Raw genomic sequence first — 18,354 nt, 5'->3', positions numbered from 1 at the left:
ATGGTCTGTAACTGGTCTTTCATTTTAGCCAGTTTGCTTTGACTTCGCTTCCTTTAGTCAGGTTGCTGGCTTTTACAACCCTTAAACCCACTGATGACGTCCTGTGGTGAAGAAACAGGCCTACGATCCCATCCAGTAGGAGAACACACTGCATCAGCTCTGGAGGGTCTCCTTCCTGAGTTATCAATACTTGAGGGGTTAGCACCTGTTCTACCCCTTAGAAGTGGCATCCTCCTTGGTCTTATCTCTTGAGTCTTGAGAGAATATGGCATCTTCATAGATATGCTCATCTTTGCTTGCCACGTCTATGTTTGCACATTTGTCCTCTGACATCTCCATGATCTACCACTGTCTCAAATGCTACTATCTGCTACAGAACATGTGTCACAGATCACTCTGGAACTTTCATTGTGCACACCTGGCCACTATGCCCACTTATTGTATTTGTATATACAGTATGTATGTGCCCTTTGTTCACCATGGTGCTGTCCATTATTGTTACCATGTCCGTTGGTGCATGTGAGTACTTGTGCTGTGTGTTTGGGCTTTCGTGCCATTGTGGATTGCGCAGTTGATTACGGGTCTCGTCTAGTGTGATAATAATTGTGCATTTGTGTATTTTTTCGAGGAACTCCTTGATCTTTTGTTTTGGGTTTCAACCCTGTGTTTATGTTACGTGTTTGTTTGGTCTTCATCCCCGTGCCGTAATTTGGGCTAAATAAAGAACCCTATTACGCATTCCTGCGTCTGTCTCCCAAATCCATTATGCCTACATGACAATATGTTCCAGTATGAATGCTGTGTCGTGTGTACGGAACGTTTTATAGGTGTCTTACCACCAATGAGCATGCCACATATAGACATACCAAAAATATGATTGATTGATTGGCTGCTGACTAGGTGTGAAAATAAGACGGCAACCAGATTCCTATGTGTGTGTTATCATTTCCCTCTCTATCTGTAGCTGTTTTAGACATAGCCACTGGAATACAGGGAACTTCAGGAAGTCTGTTTAGTCTGTTGAGTACTAGTCATGCCTTTAGTAATACTCTAGATGTGACATAGGGGTTTTACAATCGGATTTGTGTAAATGTTTCATGTCTAACATATTTATTGACATTTTTCATTATGCGACAAAGACAACAATTGACAAGACACATCAATCAATAGTTAAGATAATTCAATCAGATTGCAACAACAAATTAACAAAAAACAAGCAACCGAAAAAAGTGCAACAAATTCTTCTCCGGGATGCCTATGAAAATGACCAAACAGACCAGCGATTTGGGAAGTCAATGGGAGGTGCAGTCCAGGGCGACAGGTGCAGTCAGGCATGACAGGTGCAGTCCGGCGCGACACGACTTTTAAACCTGATTATGCATTTATGCGCTTGAGCTTAGCTAGCTAACATCACCATGACATCACCTACAAGTGTGATCTAGGATTTATATTAGAGAAGCAGTTCCCGGACCTCTTAGTATGCTCTCTTTTTAGTTATAGGCTTTGGGTTTCTGAAGCAAGGTCAGGATCAGGATCTCCTGAACGTTTGGATCTGTAGTACTGTATGCGTGGGACATAACAAGGACATCCACCGTGTCTAAAATTGCTAAGGCAGTTTTTGTAGTTGCTCAGTGCCCCGTCTCTTTCACCTCTCATGGCATTGTTGTTGTTGATCTGTAGCTGGTCTCTCTCTGTCGTCAGTTTCTTGTTGCTGGTCTGTAGCTCATCTCTCTCTTTAGTCAGGGTGATGTAGCTGGTCTGTAACTCTTCTTTCTCTATCGTCAGGTTAGTTTTGGAAGCTTTATAATCTTCAAACCCAACAACAACTTTCTTGTGATAGAAACCCAGACCAATTAACCCAGCCAGTAGAAGAACACACAGCAGCCCCAGACACACTGCAGCAGCTCTGAAGGGTCTCAACCCTGGGCTCTCCGAACCTGAGGTGATAGCTCCTGGTGTTGTCTTTGAGGTGGCATATTCCTCGTCGGAGTTGATGATATCTTCATAGAAATCCTCATCTCTATTTGCTGCCCCTTTATTACAAAACGTATTCTCTAGATTAATGTCCATGTTGGCATAAATGTCCTCCGACATCACCATTGTCTACCACTGTCTCGATTACTACTATAATTCAGTCTGCTACAGAATATGTTCTAGTATGAAAGCTGTATCGTTTGTGTGGAACCTTTTTAAGGTGACTAACCAGCGATGGGCATGCCATACCACGCAGACAATGCAAGAATGTGGAAGTGGCTGTGGTTGGTGGTATGGAGTGAGCAGACCTGGATATTAACCTTCCTATTTTTGTTTCTTCAACGTATCTTTAAGTCTCTTCAATTTCTTTGTTCTGATCATTGGTGCAGAACTGAGATCTGTAAAATATTCAAATCAAATCAAATGATCTTTGTCACACCCGCCGAATACAGCCTTACAGTGAAATGCTTACTTACAAGCCCTTAACCAACAATGCATTTTTAAGAAAAATAAGTGTTAAGTAAAAAATTGATAAGTAAAAAATGTCAATTAAAATAACAAATAATTAAAGAGCAGTAGCAAAGCTATATACAGTAGCAAAGCTGTACCAGTACAGAGTCAATATGCGGGGGCACCGGTTAGTTGAGGTAATTGAGGTAATATGTACATGTAGGTAGAGTTAAAGTGACTATGTATAGATAATAAACAGAGAGTGGCAACAGCGTAAAAGAGGGGGAGGGGAGACAATGCAAATAGTCTGGGTAGCCATTTCATTAGCTGTTCAGGAGTCTTATGGCTTGGGGTTAGAAGCTGTTAAGAAGCCTTTTGGACCTAGACTTGGTGCTCTGGTACAGAGAGAACAGTCTATGAATAGGGTGGCTGGAGTCTTTGACAATACCAGGCAGTGATGCAACCAGTCAGGATGCTCTCAATGGTGCAGCTGTATAACTTTTTGAGGATCTGAGGACCCATGCCAAATATTTTCAGTCTCCTGAGGGGGAATATGCTTTGTCGTGCTCTCTTCACGATTGTCTTGGTGTGATAGTTTGTTGGCGATGTGGACACCAAGGAATTTGAAGCTCTCAACCTGCTCCACTACAGCCCCGTTGATGAGAATGGGGGCGTGCTCAGTATACTCCTTTTCCTGTAGTCCACAATCATCTCCTTTGTTTTGGTCACGTTGAGGGAGAGGCTGTTATCCTTGCACCACACGGCCAGGTCTCTGACCTCCTCCCTATAGGCTGTCTCATTGTTGTCGGTGAGTAGACTGTTGTGTTGGCAAACTTAATGATGGTCTTGGAGTCGTCCCTGGCCATGCAGTCATGAGTGAACAAGGAGTACAGGAGGGGACTGAGCACGCACCCCTGAGAGGCCCCTGTGTTGAGGATCAGTGTGGCAGATGTGTTGTTACATACCCTTACCACCTGGGGGAGGCCCGTCAGGAAGTCCAGGATCCAGTTGCAGAGAAAGGTGTTTAGTCCCAGGGTCCTTAGCTTAGTGATGCTTTTTGGGCACTATGGTGTTGAACGCTGAGCTGTAGTCAATGAACACCATTCTCACATAGGTGCTCCTTTTTCCAGGTGTGAAAGGGCAGTGTGGTGTGCAATAGAGATTGCATCATCTGTGGATCTGTTGGGGCGGTATGCAAATTCGAGTGGGTCTAGGGTTTCTGGGATAATGTTATTGTTGTGAGTCATGACCAGCCTTTCAAAGCACTTCATGGCTACAGAAGTGAGTGCTAGTATTTTAGGCAGGTTATCTTAGTGTTCTTGGGCACAGGGACTATGATGGTCTGCTTGAAATATGTTGGTATTACAGACTCAGTCAGGGACATGTTGAAAATGTCAGTGAAGACACTTGCCAGTTGGTCAGCGCATGCTCGGCGTACGCGTCCTGGTAATCCGTCTGGCCCTGCGGCCTTGTGAATGTTGACCTGTTTAAAGGTCTTACTCACATCGGCTATGGAGAGCTTGATCACACAGTCGCCTGGAACAGCTGATGCTCTCATGCATGCTTCAGTGTTGCTTGTCTCGAAGAGAGCATAGAAAGTAATTTAGCTCGTAGGCTCGTATCACTGGGCAGCACGTGGCTGTGCTTCCCTTTGTAGTCTGTAGTAGTTTACAAGCCCTGACACATCCATCGGAGCCGGTGTAGTATGATTCAATCACTCCATTCTGTTACTGACCATTACTAAGAAGTATTACTTGTACTATTACTGTACTGTATGTGTTGGTAGATGGGGAACTGTCATTTCAGGAAGTTAAGTCCAAATTATGTGTTCTTGCCCCTGACACCAGTTTGTGAACACAGATGGTAAGGATAGTTAAAATAAAATATATGTATATAAATCTTTAGAAACCAGATTCCAAAAACTGTATGTGTGCTATCGTTGTATCTCTCTATCTAATGCTGTTTTAGAGATAACCACTGGTCGACAGGGAACTGTCATTTCAGGAAGTCAGTTGACATATCTTTGCCACAAGTTTGTCGTCTAAATTAAAAGTTAATTTCTAGTCAGCTACTTCAAATGCCCTGAGAGTTTACTTGCTCAATATAAACTTCATACTACTTTTTCATACTTTTTGCAAGGCAGGAAAGCTGTGAATTTAAATATCAAATATTGTTTAAGAAATTTGTTAACAAACATTTGAGTTGATACTAGCTGAGCATCCTTCTCTCTTGGCATTGCAGTGTCAAACACTATTGGTTACTGTGTTTGTGACAATTTCAAGATACTGTATATTTCTAACCAAATACCCATGTCTCTGGTCTCTACTCTGTCTCACAGTGGGAGGAGGTGAGCGGCTACGACGAGAACCTCAACACCATCCGGACCTACCAGGTGTGCAACGTGTTTGAGCCCAGCCAGAACAACTGGCTTCTCACCACCTTCATCGACCGACGTGGAGCTCAGAGGATCTACGTGGAGATGCGCTTCACCGTGCGTGACTGCAGCTCCATCCCCAACGTTCCCGGCTCCTGTAAGGAGACCTTCAATCTCTACTACTACGAGACGGACTCGGTCATCGCCACCAAAGGAACTGCCTTCTGGATGGAAGCCCCTTACCTAAAGGTGGACACCATCGCGGCCGATGAGAGCTTTTCCCAGGTGGACTTCGGCGGACGATTGATGAAGGTCAACACAGAGGTTCGGAGCTTTGGCCCGCTGTCGAAGAACGGGTTTTACCTGGCGTTTCAGGACTATGGTGCTTGTATGTCGCTACTCTCGGTCCGAGTGTTTTATAAGAAGTGCCCCAGTGTGGTGCAGAACTTCGCCATCTTCCCAGAGACCATGACGGGGGCGGAGAGCACCTCCCTGGTCATCGCTAGAGGGATCTGCATCCCGAATTCGGAGGAGGTGGACGTGCCAATAAAGCTGTACTGCAATGGAGATGGAGAGTGGATGGTTCCTATCGGGAGCTGCACCTGCAAAGCTGGGTTCGAGACAGATAACGGGAATGTCTGCCGAGGTAAGGAAACAACAAAGGAATGTTCCCAAAGAACTGAAATGGGTGGCAGTTAGCCTAACGGTTATGAGCGTTTCAGCCAGTAACCGAAAGGTTGTTGGTTTCAATCCCAGAGCTGACTATTTGCAAAAGTCGGTCATTGTGCCCTTGAGCAAGGCACTTAACCATAATTTATTCTGTAAATTGTTCTGAATTAGAGCGTCTGCTAAATAAAATGTATAAATGAAATACTGTGAACACAGAAATAGGGCCATGATTTCTCCCTGACCACATGACCAGAGAAGTATGCCTGGCCCTAAACTCATAAATGTTTTTATTTGTAGGTCTTTCTTTTGTAATGTCCATCCCCATTCCCACAACCCAATGAAAAGTCCTGGGAACCTTGAAAGAACCAGATTTGGTTTGCTGCAGAATCAATATCACTGGATTTATTCTGAACGGCCAGCTGTTCCCGGTTTGGGAATTAGATTTGTGTGGAACCTCAGGCCCAGACTTGGGAGTTGTAAATAAATCATTGTCTTTCATATTTTACCGCTTCAACATGACTGAAGACTCGCAGTAGATTAAATCACACAGGCTCTGTGGGAATTGATCTATTTTAGATGCAGTAGGTACATAAGAAGACATCAGAGCATTATCTTTATTGTAACAGCACATAGCCAATTTCATAGTTCTCTTCTTTGACACCGCTTTGTGTGGCATACGGTACTGATTGTGTTTCATGCATTTTGCAGATCGTGGTGCACTGTAATTCTACTTTGATCAGAGAAGCATGATAGAGAGGCGCGTTATCATTCATTCCTAATCTGCTGAGACGGTGAGGGCTGCTGTCCTAGGGATGATGAGTGATGTACAGTATCATTCTATGATGATGTAAAACCACATGTTTTATTTTACAGGCTACTGTTTGTAAAGCAAGGCTTGGTAGAGGAAGAAATGTGTCTGTGTTGCCCAAAACAAGTATATAGTAGTTGTAGTTTGAAGTGAGCTACTGTAGGGCAACTTATTTATCTTATGATGACTCTCTCTCTCTCTCTCTCTCTCTCTCTCTCTCTCGCGCGTGCTCTCTCTTGCTCTCTCTCTTTCTTTCTCTCTCTCTCTCTCTCTCTCTCTCTCTCTCACAAACACTAACACACACACACACACACACACATACACATACATACACACACACACCAACACACACACACACATACACACACACACATACCAAGTATAATATGTGCTCAAGGTCTCTAATGATAATATAGTGTGCTCAGCCTTCCCAGCACGATGCTTTATTGGGTCCCTCTGGAGGTGTGAGTGAGAATGTGTGGAGCGGAGATAAGATTGATTGACGCACATCTGATACGATCAATAAATAGATATGAAAGCAGTGTGTGTGTGTGTGTTTGTGTGTTTTCCGTTCTACTGTACTTTGCGTTCCCCTGCTACTTGGCCAAGGAAAGCAATGACTTTGAGGGGCATAGAGTCATTAAAACTTGCTCCTAACAACTGATACTGGATCAGATATGTCTGCATTCCACTAATAATGAAGGTTATGGTTCAGGATAGCATAATCTGATCCTAGATCAGTGGTGAAGGGCAACTTCTATTTTGCTCCTATTTCAACTACCCTTAGATCAGATCCAACTCCAGGCAAGGTCCCTCTTATGCAATCACAGATGCTGTGATTATGAACTGTGCTGAGAATGGCTGTGGAGTCACACAGTTCCACTCACTGAATAGAACAGCTGAAAACTGAAAAGAACAGCTCTTCTTCCACCCACAGGGTTAGTCTGACAACATAGTGCTGAGTCATGATGAAGCCTGTCAAAACAACAATTCAAAAACAGGGTTCAGATCAACAGTGAATGAATATGGCTTTTAATAAACATAAGAGTAGGGTGGATAGCAGTGTGTTCAATACACACACTGCAAACACACATCTTTCTCTATCTCTCCATCATCTCCACATTCCTTATACAGCGTCTCTTTCCTCTTCCATCTCAGTCTATGTTTCTGCTATATCCTATTTTATTACCATATTAAAAATAAATGGTATATCTTGATCTAAAGATGGAGATACAGACACAGAGATGTTTAAAGCTCCTCTATCAGTTTCTCTTAATTAACAAACAGAGATGTTTAAAGCTCCTCTATCAGTTTCTCTTAATTAACAAACAGAGATGTTTAAAGCTCCTCTATCAATTTATCTTAACAGACAGAGATGTTTAAAGCTCCTCTATCAATTTCTCTTAACAGACAGAGATGTTTAAAGCTCCTCCATCAGTTTCTCTTAATTAACAAACAGAGATGTTTAACTCCTGTATCAGTTTCTCTTAACAGAGATGTTTAAAGCTCCTCTATCAGTTTCTCTTAATTAACAAACAGATATGTTTAAAGCTCCTCTATCAGTTTCTCTTAATTAACAAACAGAGATGTTTAAAGCTCCACTATCAGTTTCTCTTAATTAACAGACAGAGATGTTTAAAGCTCCTTTAACAGTTAACCTTAACAAACAGATGTTTAAAGCTCTTCTATCAATTTATCTTAACAGACAGAGATGCAATGGTTGAGAATAACAACACAGGCCATTTGTATTAGTATTGAGCTACCCACACAGTAAATCCTATTGGTTTGGACAGATATACTGTACTGTGTATCTCTGCTATATCTCTACTGTATTTACCTCCAATCCAAGAGTAATTGGAGCGTAGGTGCTGCGTTGTTTTTGGTGGAGGTATGTTGCTCTGGTTGCTTGTAGGTGGTTTCTTCACACACCCTCACACACACACACACACACACACACACACACACACACACACACACACACACACACACACACACACACACACACACACACACACACACACACACACACACACACACACACACACACACACATCAAGTATAAATCTGCTCAAGGTCTCTAATGATAATCTCCTGGTAGGTGGGGTTTTGAACAGAAGTGGAGATGTTGGCTACCGCTAATTCCCACATTCTCTCTGACTTCATCCTTCTAAGTGGGACTTCCTGCCGAACTGTCTCTCAGCATCACTATCTCTCTTTCTCTCTCTCTCTCCCTCTCTCTTCTCTCTCTCCCACTTTCTTTCTTCTCTCTCTCTCCCACTTTCTTTCTTCTCTCTTTCTGTCTCCCTCTCTGCTCTCTCTTTGTGATGTATAAGCACAAACTGTGGGAGGTATGAAAAACAGGACCCAGGAGAGAAGAGGAAGGATACTACACAGTAGGAGTGTTAATTATAGGAGGAGAGTGTTCAGGGGCACTGCGTGAAGCTGGTTCTACACTGACATTACACCCACACACACACACACACACACACACACACACACAGAGGGAGAGATATGCAGACACGCTGTCTGTTGGCCATACTGATATTCATCTGCAGACAGATAGCGCTGCTAAAACCATGCTTTGAACATAGTGCGAGCAGAAGTGGTACACACACACACGCACACACACACAGATGCCGTGACTGTAGGTTAGTCTGGAGTAGTCTAAGCGCTCTGAGCACTCTCCATCTCCCCTAATAACTCAGTCTCTGAGGTTAAAATAGAGGCTTGTACGTCTTTGAAACGACTCAAACGAGAAGCAATCCCTGCCTTTTATTTTCCACACAATCTTCTTTCATGGACCTTGTAATCCATTATTTAAACAGGGAAATGTAACCTTAAAGTGCTTATAGAAGCCGAGCAGTTTGGACAGCCAATCAATTAGAGGTCAGTGAAACAAGATGGCCTCCGCGTGGAGCCTGATGTAATTGCCCATTAGAGATGAGGAAAACGGAACAAGAAGAAAATGAGGGCAAGCTGAAATAATTCCCCTCATTGAGGGAAGCACTGTAAAGGCAGGGAGGGCGAAGAGGGCTGGGAGGGAGAGGTAGTGTATATGCTGAATGCAGAATGGGCAATCAGAGATGGAAGCTAGTCTATAGTGAGAGGTGTGTTTTGCTGTGGAAAATGGAGTGGAATGTGTGTGTGTTTATATATATAACATTGTGTGTGCGAGCGTGCAGAAATACTGGTGTGCAAAAGAGCAGAAAAACAAAAACAAATATGGGGATGAGGATGATAGGGATGATGATGTACACACTGCTGTGTACAGTGGGGCAAAAAAGTATTTAGTCAGCCAACAAATGTGCAAGTTCTCCGACTTAAAAATATGAGAGAGGCCTGTAATTTTCATCATAGGTACACTTCAACTATGACAGACAAAATTAGAAGAAAAAAATCCAGAAAATCACATTGTATGATGTATGTACCCTGCTGTAACCAGCCTAGATGTATGTACCCTGCTGTAATCCACATGTATGTAGCCAGCCTGGTGTATGTACCCTGCTGCAACCCACATGTATGTAGCCAGCCTGGTGTATGTACCCTGCTGTAACCCACATGTATGTAGCCAGCCTGGTCCATGTACCCTGCTGTAACCAGCCTGTATGTAGCCAGCCTGGTGTATGTACCCTGCTGTAACCCACATGTATATAGCCAGCCTGGTGCATGTACCCTGCTGTAACCAGCCTAGATGTATGTACCCTGCTGTAACCAGCCTAGATGTATGTACCCTGCTGTAACCAGCCTGGATGTATCATCCTGCTGCATATACCCTGTCGTAGCCAGCCTGGATGTAACCAGCCTGTATGTATCATCCTGCTGCATATACCCTGTCGTAGCCAGCCTGGATGTAACCAGTCTGTATGTAGCCAACCTGCTGTATGCACCCTGCAGTAACCAGCCTGTATGTAACCAGCCTGGTGTATGTACCCTGCTGTAACCAGCCTATATGTAACCCGCCTGAATGCTGTGTGTGAGCCGAGGGCATGTGAAGAGGTATAACGATGGGTCCAGCGTCTCTCTCATTACCCCACCATAACTCTGACAGCTCCCATTTGGGGCTCTGGGTGGGCTTTTTCTCTGACACGCATGCATGCACACACACACAAACACACACACACCACACCACACACGCACACACACACCACAACTCACACACACACACACACCGTTGCCTCCTTTTACCTAGCCTTTCAGTTGTGTTAGCAATCTGCTAAATATTTGATGGCCTCCTTACATCAAGCAAAGACATTGTTCAGAATAGCACCCTTGACCCACTAGAGTAAAGCTGATATATTATGTTCTGGTGTAATTGTAAGTACACTATATATACAACGTATGTGGACACCCCTTCAAATTAGTGGGATAGGTTATTTCAGCCAAACCCATTCCTTATTTATTTTTTATTTGTAATAAAAAAATATATATATAAAAAAAATAATAATAATATATATATATATATATATATATATTTATATAGAGAGAGAGTGGGGCAAAAAAAGTATTTAGTCAGCCACCAATTGTGCAAGGTCTCCCACTTAAAAAGATGAGAGAGGCCTGTAATTTTCATCATAGGTACACTTCAACTATGACAGACAAAATGAGAAAAAAAATCCAGAAAATCACATTGTAGGATTTTTAATGAATTTATTTGCAAATTATGGTGGAAAATAAGTATTTGGTCACCTACAAAAAAGCAAGATTTCTGGCTCTCACAGACCTGTAACTTCTTCTTTAAGAGGCTCCTCTGTCCTCCACTCGTTACCTGTATTAATGGCACCTGTTTGAACTTGTTATCAGTATAAAAGACACCAGTCCACAACCTCAAACAATCACACTCCAAACTCCATTATGGCCAAGACCAAAATTGTAGACCTGCACCAGGCTGGGAAGACTGAATCTGCAATAGGTAAGCAGCTTGGTTTGAAGAAATCGACTGTGGGAACAATTATTAGGAAATGGAAGACATACAAGACCACTGATAATCTCCCTCGATCTGGGGCTCCACGCAAGATCTCACCCCGTGGGGTCAAAATGATCACAAGAACGGTGAGCAAAAATCCCAGAACCACACGGGGGGACCTAGTGAATGAAAGAGCTGGGACCAAAGTAACAAAGCCTACCATCAGTAACACACTACGCCGCCAGGGACTCAAATCCTGCAGTGCCAGACGTGTCCCCCTGCTTAAGCCAGTACATGTCCAGGCCCGTCTGAAGTTTGCTAGAGAGCATTTGGATGATCCAGAAGAAGATTGGGAAAATGTCACATGGTCAGATGAAACCAAAATATAACTTTTTGGTAAAAACTCAACTCGTCGTGTTTGGAGGACAAAGAATGCTGAGTTGCATCCAAAGAACACCATAAGTACTGTGAAGCATGGGGGTGGAAACATCATGCTTTGGGGCTGTTTTTCTGCAAAGGGACCAGGACGACTGATCCGTGTAAAGGAAAGAATGAATGGGGCCGTGTATCTTGAGATTTTGAGTGAAAACCTCCTTCCATCAGCAAGGGCATTGAAGATGAAACGTGGCTGGGTCTTTCAGCATGACAATGATCCCAAACACATCGCCCGGGCAACGAAGGAGTGGCTTTGTAAGAAGCATTTCAAGGTCCTGGAGTGGCTTAGCCAGACTTCAGATCTCAACCCCATAGAAAATCTTTTAGAGGGAGTTGAAAGTCTGTGTTGCCCAGCAACAGCCCCAAAACATCACTGCTCCAGAGGAGATCTGTATGGAGGAATGGGCCAAAATACCAGCAACAGTGTGTGAAAACCTTGTGAAGACTTACAGAAAATGTCTGTCATTGCCAACAAAGGGTATCTAACAAAGTATTGAGATAAACTTTTGTTATTGACCAAATACTTATATTCCACCATAATTTGCAAATCAATTCATTAAAAATCCTATAATGTGATTTTCTGGATTTTTTTTCTTCTCATTTTGTCTGTCATAGTTGAAGTGTACCTATGATGAAAAATACAGGCTTCTCTCATCTTTTTAAGTGGGAGAACTTGCACAATTGGTGGCTGACTAAATACGTTTATATATATATATATATATATATATATAATAATAATAAACTTTAGTTTATTTGGTGAATATTTTCTTAACTCTTCCTGAACTGCAGTGTTTGTTAAGGGCTTGTCAGTAAACATTTAATGGTAAGGTCTACACTTTGTATTGGGCGCATATGACAAATAAAGTTTGATTTGAGTAGACAGGTGTATAAAATCGAGCACACAGCCATGCAATCTCCATAGACAAACATTGGCAGTAGAATGGCCTTACTGAAGAGCTCAGTGACTTTCAACGTGGCACCGTAATAGGATGCCACCTTTCCAACAAGTCAGTCTGTCAAATGAAGTGAAAACATCTAGGAGCAACAACAACTCAGCTGTGAAGTGGTAGGCCACACAAGCTCACAGAACAGGACCGCAGAGTTGTGAAGTGCGCAGCACGTAAAAATGTGTCCTCGGTTGCAACACTCACTACCAAGTTCCAAACTGCCTCTGGAAGCAACGTCAGCACAATAACTGTTTGTCGGGAGCTTCATGAAATGGGTTTCCATAGATGAGCAGCAGCACACAAGCCTAAGATCACTTTGCGCAATGCCAAGCGTCGGATGGAGTTGTGTAAAGCTCGTCGGAATTGGACTCTGGAGCAGTGGAAACTTGTTCTCTGGAGTGATGAATCACGCTTCACCATCTGGCAGTCCAACGGACAAATCTGGGTTTGGCGGATGCCAGGAGAACGCTTTGCTGAGGCTGGGCACCCCAGGGGACTTGGGGCTGGAATGGGCATGGATGGAAGACAGTGAGGGTTCGGGGATCAAATCAAATTGTATTTGTCACATGCGGCGAATACAACAGGTATACTTACAGTGAAATGCTTTCTTACAAGCCCTTAACCAGCAATGCAGTTTTAAGAAAAATACTTAAAAAATAAGAAATAAAAGTAACAGCTAACGAAAGAGCAGCAGAACAATAACAATAGTCTTGGTAGCCATTTGATTAGATGTTCAGCAGTCTTATGGCTTGGGGTTAAAAGCTTTTTAGGACCCTCTTGGACCTAAATTTGGCGCAGGACCGTTTGCCGTGCGGTAGCAGAGAGAACAGTCTATGACTAGGTTGGCTGGAGTCTTTGACAATTCTTAGGGCCTTCCTCTGACACCGCCTGGTATAGAGGTCCTGGATGGCAGGAAGCTTGGCCGCACTGGGCCGTACTCACTGCCCTCTGTAGTGCCTTGCGGTCCGAGGCCGAGCAGTTGCCATACCAGGCAGTGATGCAACCAGTTAGGATGATCTGTAGAATCTTTTCAGGATCTGAGGACCCATGACAAGTTTTTTCACTCTCCTGCGGGGTAATAGGCTTTGCCGTGCTCGCTTCATGACTGTATTGGTGTGCTTTGACCATGTTACTTTGTTGGTGATATGGGCATCAAGGAACTTGAAGCTCTCAACCTGCTCCACTACAGCCCTGTCGATGAGAAGGATCGGTGCTCCTTTTCCTGGAGTCCACAATCATCTCCTTTGTCTTGATCATGTTGAGGGAGGTTGTTTTCCTGGCACCACATGGTCAGGTCTCTGACTTCCTCTCTATAGGCTGTCTCGTCGTTGTTGGTGATCAAGCCTACCACTGTTGTGTCATCGGCAAATTTAATGATGGTGTTGGAGTTGTGCCTGGCCGTGCAGTCCTAAGTGAACAGGGAGTACAGGAGGGGACTGAGCATGCACCCTTGATGGGCCCCCGTGTTGAGGATCAGTGTGGCAAATGTGTTGTTACATACCCTTACCACCTAGGGGCGGCCCGTCAGGAAGTCCAGGATCCAGTTGCAGAGGGAGGTGTTTAGTCCCAGGGTCCTTAGCTTAATGATGAGCTTTGAGGGTACTATGTTGTTGAATGCTGAGCTGTAGTCAATGATTAGCATTCTAACAGAGGTGTTCCTTTTGTCCAGGTGTGAAAGGGCAGTGTGGAGTGCAATAGAGATTGCATCATCTGTGGATCTGTTGGGGCGGTATGCAAATTGGAGTGGGTCTAGGGCTTCTGGGGTAATGGTGTTGATGTGAGCCATGACCAGCCTTTCAAAGCACTTCATGGCTACAGACGTGAGTGCTATGGGTCGGTAGTAATTTAGGCATGTTACCTTTGTGTTCTTGGGCACAGGGACTATGGTGGTCTGCTTGAAACATGTTGGTATTACAGACTCAGACAGGGAGAGGTTGAAAATGTCAGTGAAGACACTTGCCAGTTGGTCAGCGCATTACACGTCCTGGTAATCCATCTGACCTTGCGACCTTGTGAATCTTTGCCCGTTAAAAGGTCTTACTCACGTCGGCTGCTGGAACAGCTGATGCGCTCATGCATGTTTCAGTGTTACTTACCTCGAAGCGAGCATAGAAGTAATTTAGCTCATCTGGTAGGCTCATGTCACTGGGCAGCTCTCGTCTGTGCTTCCCTTTGTAGTCTGTAATAGTTTGCAAGCCCTGCCACATCCGATGAGCGTCGGATCCGGTGTAGTACGATTCGATCTTACTTCTTTATTGACACTTTGCCTGTTTGATGGTTCGTCGCAGGCCATAGCGGGATTTTTTATAAGCTTCTGGGTTTGAATACCGCTCCTTGAAAGCGGCAGCTCTACCCTTTTGCTCAGTGCGGATATTTCCTGTAATCCATGGCTTTTGGTTGGGGTATGTACGTACAGTCACTGTGTGGATGCAGTCATCGATGCACTTATTGATGAAGCCAGTGACTGATGTGTTGTACTCCTCAATGCCATCGGAAGAATCCCGGAACATATTCCAGTCTGTGCTAACAAAACAGTCCTGTAGCTTAGCAACTGCTTCATCTGAACACTTATTTATTGACCGAGTCACTGGTGCTTCCTGCTTTAATTTGTGCTTGCAAGCTGGAATCAGGAGGATAGAATTATGGTCAGATTTGCAAAATGAAGGGTGATGGAGAGCTTTGTTATGCGTCTCTATGTGTGGAGTAAATGTGGTCTTTTCCCTTTGGTTGCACATTTAATATGCTGATAGAAATTACGTTCAACTGATTTAACTTTCCCTGTATTGAAGTCCCCAGCCATTAGGAGTGCCACCTCTGGATGAGCATTTTCCGTATACAGCTCATTGAGTGCGGTCTTAGTGCCAGCATCGGTTTGTAGTGGTAAATAGACAGCTATGAAGAATATATATGAGATCTCTCTAGGTAGATAGTGTGGTCTACAGCTTATAATGAGATACTCTACCTCAGGCGAGCAAAACCTCGAGACTTACTTAGATATCATGCGCCAGCTGTTGTTTACAAATATCCATTGATCGCCACCCCTTCTCTTATCAGATGCTGCTGATCTATCCTGCCGATTGTCACGCCCTGACCTTGGGGATCCTTTTTATGTCTCTATTTTAGTTTGGTCAGGGCATGATGTGGGTTGGGCATTTCTATGTGTTGTGTTTCTATGATTTTCTATCTCTATGTTTTGGCCGGGTATGGTTCTCAATCAAGGACAGCTGTCTATCGTTGTCTCTGATTGGGAACCATACTCAGGTGCCTTTTTTCCCACCTGTCTTGGTGGGAAGTTGACTTTCTTTATGGCACTTAGCCTTAAGCTTCACAGTTTTGTTTTGTAGTGTGTATTGTTTTGTTCGGCGTCTTTTTCTTAATTAAAGAACATGTACGCTCACCACGCTGCACCTTGGTCCGCTCCTTTCATCAGCCTTGACACTGATACAGTGTATAACCAGCTGTTTGTTATTCATGTCGTCGTTCAGCCACGACTCTGTGAAACATACATTTGTCAGTTTTTAATGTCCCGTTGCTAGGATATACGTGCTTGTAGTTCATCCACTTTATTGGCCATCGATTGTACGTTGGCCAATAGTACCGATGGCAGAGGCAGATTAGCCACTCGTCGCTGGATCCTCACATGGCACCCCGATCTCCTTCCGCGATACCTCCGTCTCCTTCTCCTGCGAATGACAGGGATGAGGGCCTGTTCGGGTGTCTGGTGTAAATCTTTCTCATTAAAGAAAAATGATTTGTACACTTCAAGGTGAGTAATCGCTGATCTGATGTCCATAAGCTCTTTTCAGTCATGAAAGATGGTAGCAGCAACATTATGTACAAAATAAGGAACAAACAATGTAAAAGAAAAACTAACAAAATAGCATGGTTGGTTAAGAGCCCATAAAACAGCAGCCATCCCCTCCGGCGCCATCTTAAACATTTGTTGGGGGTGATGTTGTCTGTATTGAAAATCCAGGCTGGACAGCTGGCTAATCTGACGCTGTTGACAGTTTATAGTGTGGCTCTGTTGAAGAGCTGGATGGAGACAAGCTAATGTAGAGATAATAACAATGTTTCTATCCATTTATACATTTAGTAATTTGTTTGCCCAGACATCCATCCGTTCATCCACCCGTCCATCCAGCCATCCATCAATCCATCCATCCAGTCGTTTTCTATTCTGTGAATACTGGATATAGATGATGTGCTCCTCTCTTATTTTCCCTCTTTGTTCTGCACCGGCGGGCTCTTGACACATCGGCCCATTAATATTACAAATATTCAAATAACTTTATTCAACGTTCGACCGTCTAACGCTGGTGACGGGAGATTCACGGCCCATTGAGCGAGTGTGTCTCCTCAGGCCTAAGTACCGATACATTATGGCTGCCTTATTCCTGTATAATGGCTGTTGTCATGGGCCTGGGAGAGGGGAGTAGAGTAGAGTAGAGTAGAGTAGAGTAGAGTAGAGTAGAGTAGAGTAGAGAATAGAACATGAAAATAGAGGAGAGGTCAGGAGAGGAGAGGAACATAGAGGAGAATATAGAAGAGGAGAGGACAGTAGATGAGGTAAGAAAAGAGGGGAGAGGAGTGCTTGAGGTTCTGGCTCTCTGTTACTACTTCTTATTGTTTTTCTCTCTCTTACTCTGTCAGGTGTTTGTGGTATATACAGTGCCTTGCGAAAGTATTCGGCCCCCTTGAACTTTGCGACCTTTTGCCACATTTCAGGCTTCAAACATAAAGATATAAAACTGTAATTTTTTGTGAAGAATCAACAAGTTGCCTCCTTTTACCTAGCCTTTCAGTTGTGTTAGCAATCTCCTAAATATTTGATGGCCTCCTTACATCAAGCAAAGACATTGTTCAGAATAGCACCCTTGACCCACTAGAGTAAAGCTGATATATTATGTTCTGGTGTAATTGTAAGTACACTATATATACAACGTATGTGGACACCCCTTCAAATTAGTGGGATAGGTTATTTCAGCCACACCCATTCCTTATTTATTTTTTATTTGTAATAAAATAAAATTAAAAAAAAAAAATATATATATATATATATAGTAAGGCAAAAAAGTATTTAGTCAGCCACCAATTGTGCAAGGTCTCCCACTTAAAAAGAAGAGAGAGGCCTGTAATTTTCATCATAGGTACACTTCAACTATGACAGACAAAATGAGAAAAAAAATCCAGAAAATCACATTGTAGGATTTTTAATGAATTTATTTGCAAATTATGGTGGAAAATAAGTATTTGGTCACCTACAAAAAAGCAAGATTTCTGGCTCTCACAGACCTGTAACTTCTTCTTTAAGAGGCTCCACTGTCCTCCACTCGTTACCTGTATTAATGGCACCTGTTTGAACTTGTTATCAGTATAAAAGACACCAGTCCACAACCTCAAACAATCACACTCCAAACTCCATTATGGCCAAGACCAAAATTGTAGACCTGCACCAGGCTGGGAAGACTGAATCTGCAATAGGTAAGCAGCTTGGTTTGAAGAAATCAACTGTGGGAGCAATTATTAGGAAATGGAAGACATACAAGACCACTGATAATCTCCCTCGATCTGGGGCTCCACGCAAGATCTCACCCCGTGGGGTCAAAATGATCACAAGAACAGTGAGCAAAAATCCCAGAACCACACGGGGGGACCTAGTGAATGACCTGCAGAGAGCTGGGACCAAAGTAACAAAGCCTACCATCAGTAACACACTATGCCGCCAGGGACTCAAATCCTGCAGTGCCAGACGTGTCCCCCTGCTTAAGCCAGTACATGTCCAGGCCCGTCT

At 43.6% G+C, this 18,354-nt stretch overlaps 1 protein-coding gene across 4 annotated transcripts in view; it reads left to right on the top strand.

Annotated features, from left to right (window-relative positions):
* Positions 1-18,354, top strand: part of LOC110508791 (ephrin type-B receptor 1) — a 376,500-nt gene that overhangs the window by 194,900 nt on the left and 163,246 nt on the right. For all 4 annotated transcript variants that reach the window (XR_016492725.1, XR_016492724.1, XM_036966014.2 and 1 more), the window contains exon 3: positions 4,763-5,444. Coding sequence is in view for 2 of the 4 variants with exons in the window: in XM_036966014.2 (XP_036821909.2) it covers positions 4,763-5,444 (682 nt within the window). In the remaining 2 variants the exon portion in view is untranslated. The remainder of the gene's footprint in view (positions 1-4,762; positions 5,445-18,354) is intronic.

The sequence above is a fragment of the Oncorhynchus mykiss genome, chromosome 28 (assembly GCF_057628025.1).
Source record: "Oncorhynchus mykiss isolate SJ-2025 chromosome 28, ASM5762802v1, whole genome shotgun sequence".
NCBI classification, from domain to species: domain Eukaryota; kingdom Metazoa; phylum Chordata; class Actinopteri; order Salmoniformes; family Salmonidae; genus Oncorhynchus; species Oncorhynchus mykiss.
This window is presented reverse-complemented; position numbering and strand designations above follow the sequence as displayed.